This window comes from Anarrhichthys ocellatus, unplaced genomic scaffold (genome assembly GCF_004355925.1).
Source record: "Anarrhichthys ocellatus isolate YVR2014 unplaced genomic scaffold, GSC_Weel_1.0 scaffold1002, whole genome shotgun sequence".
In the NCBI taxonomy this organism is placed as follows: Eukaryota; Metazoa; Chordata; class Actinopteri; order Perciformes; family Anarhichadidae; genus Anarrhichthys; species Anarrhichthys ocellatus.
Window position 1 is genome coordinate 1 of NW_022280976.1, and position 8,260 is coordinate 8,260.

An 8,260-nucleotide genomic window follows, 5' to 3' on the forward strand; every position below is an offset into this window, starting at 1 on the left:
TATTAAAGAAGTCCTGCAGATGGACCGGGACATAAAGATCGACCGATTGCACCGCACATTCGCCACCAGGAGACCGGGAGAAACCACGAGTGATCATCGCTGAAGTGCACAATGACGGAGATGCTGTAGAGATCCTAAGGAGAGCCCGAGACAGAGCACCACTGGTCTACAACGGGAACCGGATCGCTATCTTCCCAGACTACACACCCAGTGTTGCCAAAGCCAGAGCCACGTTCATGGACATACGGAAGGCCCTACGAGGAAGGAAGGGAGTCCGCTACGGTCTACTGTACCCAGCCAGACTCCGGATTTCACACAACAACGAAGACGAAGAGTTTCTGGATCCCAGCAAAGCCATGGAGTATGTCCAGAAGAAGGTTATCCCAGCTACTGAGGCTGCTGACTAAATGTATCCCTACCAGTACTGTTGATCACAGTAAGGACTGACCAGTGAGTTTTGCAATTTCACATATTGGCACATCATTATTTCCTACTTTATTTTATATTTAAATAATATTATTTTTTTATATTACTCGAATCACACCTGAGAAGGGAAAAGGAAAAATGTGTCTCATAGCTAATATTTTTAATATACCCATCTCCATTACCAGGACACCAACCGTTATAGCCTATACTGTGCCCGATATTTCTATTCATATTGCTTGTATCATTCCGCTATACTTGCTCACTGGCAGCGACCTTAAGAGGAGACTACTGACACACCTTTAGCTCTGCGTGCAACTCAAACACTATTTTACCATGAGGAGCTGTTTTGACTTTACAGACCTATGCCAGGAACTGCAGGGGCCTGAATGGCCATTACTCGACACCGTCCTTTTCTGTGTCTACTTTTCTTTACTTTTTCTTCTTTCTTTCTCTATTCCTTATCTTAGCACACCCATAGTATAGTCAATTCAATCTCGACTGTGCACTTTTGCTACTTGCCCTTAGTGGCTAGGGACTAGGTCTCACCGGACTGTTGTTAATGTTAGTTAACAGCAGTTACAACTGTTGCGTTCCCCTTGTTCTGATCCCACTGTTCTCCGGGGATCCTACATTGGATATAAGAACAACAAGGTCATCATCCATTTTTCTTAAATACAATTTTTTACCCCACCCCCATTGGTTTCATTATCTAGTCCAACTCTCCACACTCCACATAACAAGATACATGACCCATGTGCTGCCTGTTTACTTCCGCTTCCCATCTCTCTACACAAACTCCCAAAATATGCAAATTACATACCGTACTTAATGGACCCACTAAAAGTTATAAGTTATAATGTCAAAGGTCTCCATAGCCCTGTTAAGAGAAAGAAAATTCTGCATCAGATGAAACAGGCCAACTGTCACATTGCATTCCTTCAGGAAACCCACTTATCTGACACGGAACATGAAAAGTTGAAAAGGTCTTGGGCAGATAAAGTATATTACTCTTCACACCGGTCAGGGAGAAAAAAGGGAGTATCCATACTCATACACAGAGCAGCAGCGACAGAGCACAGAGCAGCAGCGACAGAGCACAGAGCAGCAGCGACAGAGCACAGAGCAGCAGCGACAGAGCACAGAGCAGCAGCGACAGAGCAGCACATCACCAGCCTGTAGTGTGGTGTGAACTGCAGCTGAGACAGCGTGGAGGCCATCGGATCACACACACCTTTACGCCTTTCACTCGCCTACCGACTTCTGCTACATACATTTGTTTGTTTGTTTTTGTGAGAACTTCTGAGCAGACCCATCACCTTTTCCCTCTCATTTCAGATAAACCGGAAGCAGGGACTTCCAACATGGCCGAGTCCAGTCCAGTCGGCCAGTCTGAAGTCCGGAAAAGGGAACAGCTGATCGACGGATTCGTATCCGTAGCGGTGGCCCAGGCAAAGCATATCTCATCTATGCAATCTCAGCTGGTCTCGGACACTGCGGACACTGTTCCCTGGCTACCAGGCCCTGCGGACGGGGAGTGTAGGCGGTCCTCCGACCACGAGCTGAGAGGACCTGCTATAGACCCGACCCATAGCTCCACTCCGAAACCGGCATCCTGGACGGAGGTGGTACGCCGCGGCCTCCTGAGAAAACCAGCTGGGGAGTTTCCGTTAACCACCTCCAACCACTTCGCAGTCCTGACGGAGAATACTCCCTCCCGGGCTTCCTCTACCCTTCACCCCTACTCGTTGGCGCAGACGGAGGTAACTCAACAGTTAGATGCAAGGCTTAGCGAGATAGAAGTACGGCTCCGCACCATGGAAGCTAAGACGCTGGTGACTGCGGGCGTAGCCGGTGCGGCCCAAACAGACGTGGCTCCCGCTAGCCGTCTCCCTGCAGCCCCCGAGCAGCCGGGGGGCCGGGTGACTGCTCACGGGAGGCTTAAACCTGGGGCGAAGCACTCGGCTCGCCTGCAGCCACTTCGCGTTACAAACGGGTCTTCTGCACCCAGCAGAGTTGATTTCTCAGCTGAGAGACCGACTCTGGTCATAGGCAGCTCTATTCTGAGAAACGTGAAGCTAGTGAAACCAGAGGCTACAGTTACATGTATACCCGGGGCCAGAGCAGGCGACATTGAGTCCTATCTGAAAGTACTGGCTAAAGATAACCGTAAATACAGTAAGATTGTTATTCACGTCGGCGGGAATGACAGCCGGCTACGGCTCTCTGAGATCACTAAAGTTAATGTGGAATCTGTGTGTACATACGCAAAAGCCATGTCGGACTCCGTAGTTTTCTCTGGCCCCCTCCCGAATCTGACCAATGATGAAATGTTTAGCCGCATGTCATCGTTCCACCGCTGGCTGTCAGCAAACAATGTGGGCTTCGTAGACAACTGGGACACTTTCTGGGGAAAACCTGGTTTGCTTAGGAGGGACGGCATTCATCCCACTTTGGATGGAGCAGATCTCATTTCTGCAAATCTGACCCAGTTTCTGTATGGACCTGGTCCATGACAAACCAGAGTTCAGACCAGGAAGCAGAGTTGCATTCTTACACACTCCTCTGAGCTTCCATTAGTTAGTTACTCACCCAAAACCACATAGAGACTGTGTCTGCCCCACGGCCACTTAAATTAATTAAATAAATAATAAACGATCAAGGAGTTAAAGAAAATAACCTAATCCAAGTTAAAACTACCGCAACAGTGCAACAAAATAGGATAATTAAATGTGGACTCTTAAATATCAGATCTTTGTCATCTAAAGCTGTACTAGTTAATGAGCTAATATCAGATAATCATATTGATTTATTTTGTCTTACTGAAACCTGGCTGTGTAATGAAGAATATGTCAGCCTAAATGAATCAACTCCTCCAAGTCATATCAATACTCACATTCCTCGAGGCACCTGCCGAGGAGGTGGAATAGCAGCCATCTTTGACTCAAGCCTATTATTAAACCCTAAACTATAACTCATTTGAAAGCTTGGTTCTTAGTCTTTCACACCCAACCTGGAAAACAATACAGCCAGTTATATGTGTTATAGTGTACCGGGCCCCAGGTCCGTATTCTGAATTTTTATCAGAATTTTCTCAGTTTTTATCAAGTCTAGTCCTTAAAACAGATAAAGTAATTATTGTAGGTGACTTTAATATTCATGTGGATGTCGAGAACAATAGCCTCAGTACTGCATTTATCTTATTATTAGATTAGATTGGTTTCTGTCAGAATGTACAGAAACCCACTCACTGTTTTAACCACACTCTCGACCTGGTTCTGACTTATGGCATTAACATAGAAGATTTAATAGTCTTTCCACAGAACCCTCTTTTATCGGACCGTTATCTAATAACCTTTGAATTCCTACTAACGGAGTGTACACCGGTAAGCAAGAGTTACTACACTAGATGTCTATCTGATGGTGCCGTAGCTCACCATGCTTCAATATAACAGAGGACTCCTGTGCTAACTTTAGTCCTACCCAGATTGATCATCGTGTCGATAGTGCTACAAGCTCACTGAGAAGGACACTAGACTCTATTGCTCCTTTAAAAAAGAAGTTAGTAAAACAAAGGAGGTTCGCTCTTTGGTATAACCGTGAAACCCGCAAATTAAAGCAAACATTGCGAAAACTTGTAAGAACATGGCGTTCCACTAACTTGGAAGAATCTCAGTTAGTCTGGCGAGACAGTCTTAAAACGTATCAGAAGGCCCTCCGTAATGCCAGAGCAGCTTACTACTCAATGTTAATAGAGAAAAATAGGAACCCCAGGTTTCTCTTCAGCACTGTAGCCAGGCTGACAGAGTCACAGCTCTGTTGTGCCGAGTATCCCTATAGACCTCAGTAGCAATGACTTCATGAACTTCTTTAATGATAAGATTATAATTATTAGAGGGAACATTAATAATCTCCTACCCTCGACTAGTACCGATCTTTCCACAAATAGAGTAACCATAGAAACAGCTGTAAACCCTGATATATGTTTAGATGGCTTTACTCCCATCGACCTTGACAAACTGACTTCAACAATTTCTACGTCTAAACCTTCTACCTGTCTCTTAGACCCTATACCGACTAGGCTGCTTAAAGAAGTGCTACCATTAATTAGCACGACTTTATTAGATATGATCAACCTGTCTTTATTAACAGGCCATGTACCACAGTCCTTCAAAGTAGCTGTAATTAAACCTCTTCTTAAGAAGCCCACTCTCTATCCAGAGGTGTTGGCCAACTACAGACCGATATCTAACCTTCCCTTCCTACCCTAAGATTCTTGAGAAAGCAGTTGCAAATCAGTTGTGTGACTTTCTACGTAACAATAGTTTATTTGAGGATTTTTAGTCAGGATTTAGAAAGCATCATAGCACAGAGACAGCTCTGGTAAAAATAACTAATGACCTTCTAATCGCATCAGACAAAGGACTAGTCTCTGTTCCTGTCCTGTTAGACCTTGGTGCTGCGTTCGACACGATAGACCACTACATCCTGTTGCACAGACTTGAACATTATATTGGCATCAAAGGAACCGCACTGAACTGGTTTGGATCCTATTTATCGGATCGATCTCAGTTTGTATGTAAACGATGAAGCCTCGATGAAGACCAACGTCAATTATGGAGTTCCACAAGGTTCTGTGCTTGGACCAATCTTGTTCAACTTATATATGCTTCCTTTAGGCAATATTATCAGAAAACACTATAAACTTTCATTGTTATGCAGATGATACTCAATTATATATATCGATCAAACCAGATGAAACCAATCAGCTTGCTAAACTGCAAGCATGTCTTAAGGACATAAAAACCTGGATGACCTGCAACTTCCTGATGTTAAACTCAGACAAACCTGAAGTTATTCTACTAGGCCCAGAACACCTCCGACATCAGTTATCTGATGATATAGTTTCTCTAGATGGCATTGTGCTGGCATCCAACAGCACCATAAAGAATCTTGGAGTTACCTTTGATCAGGATTTGTCTTTTAACTCTCAGATAAAACTAATTTCTAGGACTGCCTTTTTTCACCTACGTAATATTTCAAAAATCAGGCACATCCTCTCTCAAAGCAATGCAGAGAAATTAGTTCATGCATTTGTTACCTCTAGACTAGATTACTGCAATTCCTTATTTTCAGGCTGCTCTAATAAGTCTCTTAAATCTCTCCAGTTGATCCAGAATGCTGCAGCTCGTGTACTAACAAGAACTAAGAAAAGAGATCATATTACTCCTGTATTAGCTTCTCTGCACTGGCTCCCTGTAAAATCTAGAATAGAATTTAAAATCCTTTTACTTACCTACAAAGCCCGAACTGGTCAGGCACCATCATATCTTAAAGAGCTTATAGTACCATACTACCCTACTAGAGAGCTGCGCTCCATTAATTCAGGGTTACTTGTGGTTCCTAGAGTCTTAAAAAGTAGGATGGGAGCCAGAGCCTTCAGTTATCAAGCTCATCTTTTGTGGAACCAGCTTCCCGTTTCAGTCCGGGGGGCAGACACACTCACCACATTTAAGAGTAGGCTTAAGACTTTCCTCTTTGATAGTGCTTATAGTTAGGGCTGGCTCTGGTTTGCCTGGACCGGCCCCAAACTGGTATAGGCAAAAACTACAGGGGGACTTCCTTAGGATACACTGAGCACCGCTCTCCTCCTCTTCTTCACCTCTGTCTGTATGCACTGATGTCCCATTAATGCTCATTACTAACTTTACTTCTTCCCCGGATTATTTGTGCTTTCTCGCCTCACAGGTTCCCATGACCGCAGTTCTATCTGGACACTGGTCCTTCCACCAGCCATGGCCCTGCTGACACCTACTACGATCTTCATTATTAACATTATTAATCCTATTACCGATACCATTAATGCACAGTACTGATTTTGTCTCTTCCGCGGAGTCCTTGTGCTTTCTCTCCTCACAGGTTTCCATGGAGCATGGTTTCATCTGGACCCTGGTCCTTCCTCCTACCATGGCCCTGCTGACTCCAACTGCTAATATCACTTTTATTATTACTCACATTACTATTTCATATTACTGATACCATTAATGCACATTATTGACCTGCTTCTTCACCAGTCTCTGTGCTTTCTCGCCTCACAGGTTCCTGTGTATCCGGCAGTGGTGGGCCGTCAGGGCCGGCAAGGCCTTCTCTGCTGGCCTAAACATAATCACAAAGCTATATCTATTTTATAATTTAATTATTTTTCATAAATACACTACATGTATTCTAATTATTTGTCCCATTAGCTTATTTTCTCATTACTGTCTTCCTCAGTTGCTCTGCTTCCAGTGCAGCTTGTTTTAAGTAGAGCTTTTATCCAATCAGATTTCACCTCTGTGTCTCTAGGTAAGAAGACAGGCAGAGGCCTGCAGAGTCTCACCTGCAGCCAGTGCAGATTAAAGTGAATGCCAACAATATTGTTGATTGTCATAGTGTTCAACCAATCAGATCTTTAGTTTGACATGTTGGGTGTATTCTTTGACGTGTCAGCACCTGCTAGCCGGCATATAATGACGTCAGCATTACATGCCGCTCAGTGTCCATGTGTAGCTTTGCCTCGAGGTGCAGAGTGTGCTGTGATTGGTCAGTGGGCGATCACGTGACTATCGTGAAACGAAACTTAACAGCCAGCAGAGGCTGATGGGTAGTGAATCACATCACGTGATGCAGCTCAGCCAATCAAAATGCATTCTGACTGAGTGAGATGCACCATGACACAGGAGACTGAGAAGAGGAAAGACATTGCAGAGCAGTACATTCAACGTTCAAGTTGTGAAAGTAAAATCCTATGATAATCTCTTTGGGTCGCAGCTTGTCATTAAGGAATGACGGTGGATCCCGCAGCCAGACCAGCTGAGAACATTATATTTTCATGAATTTAGGCTTTTGCATTTTCCAAATGCTCTGGCACTATTCAAATGACTCGTACCGAACGGTTTAATATGAAGACGTACATAGTTACAGCCTTAAAAATGAATAATAGCTGTGGTGCCATAATGTGGTTATAAGGTGGTGTTTCAGCTGCAGGACAGCAGTGAAGGCCCAGGTATAAAATGCACGGCCCGCCACTGGTATCCGGGTTATACCTGGACCAGGTCTTGCCTCCTGCCGTGGTTCTGTCATACATTGAATGTGCTGTAATTCACTATCCTGTTCTACACATGACATCTATTGCACTTCTGTCCATCCCGGGAGAGGGATCCCTCCTCTGTTGCTCTCCCTAAGGTTTCTTCCTCTTTTTCTCCCCGTTACAGGGGTTTTTTGGGGGAGTTTTTCCTGTTCCGATGTGAGGGTCCTGGGACAAGAGGATGTCAAATGTGTACATATTGTAAAGCCCTCTGAGGCTAATTTGTAATTTGTGATTTTGGGCTATACAAAAATGAATTGAATTGAATTGAAAAATTAATTTCACACAAACACTAATTCATAAAGACACGGAGGGGAGATATATTTTAGTTAATGGATTAATTGATGGCACAGAAGTGTCCCTCATAAATATATACGCACCTAATGAAGACGAGCCGGGCTTTATCAGGACGTTGTTCAATAAGATCCTACAATATAGTTAAGGGCTGCTACTTATGGGAGGAGACCTGAATTGCGTAATGTCACAATTAATGGACCGACAACCTGCCTCTAAAGCTCCACTCTCTAGAATGAGTAGAATGCTCAAATACCAATCCCTAGAAGCAGGCCTTGTAGATATATGGAGAAGCAAGTTTCCTAGAAGCAGGGATTTCACCTTCTATTCAAGCAGACATACATCCTATTCAAGGATTGATTATTTCTTTACCACTAAGGCAGATCTACACAGGATAGTGGACATTGAGATTCTGCC

The 8,260-nt window shown here is 44.1% G+C and overlaps 1 protein-coding gene across 1 annotated transcript; it reads left to right on the top strand.

The window, feature by feature from the left end:
- Positions 1-1,787: 1,787 nt before the first annotated feature.
- On the top strand, positions 1,788-2,979 carry LOC116377195 (uncharacterized). Its single transcript, XM_031838773.1, has one exon. It carries the CDS (start codon positions 1,788-1,790, stop codon positions 2,937-2,939), a length of 1,152 nt encoding a protein of 383 aa, XP_031694633.1. The 3' UTR covers positions 2,940-2,979.
- Positions 2,980-8,260: the final 5,281 nt, after the last annotated feature.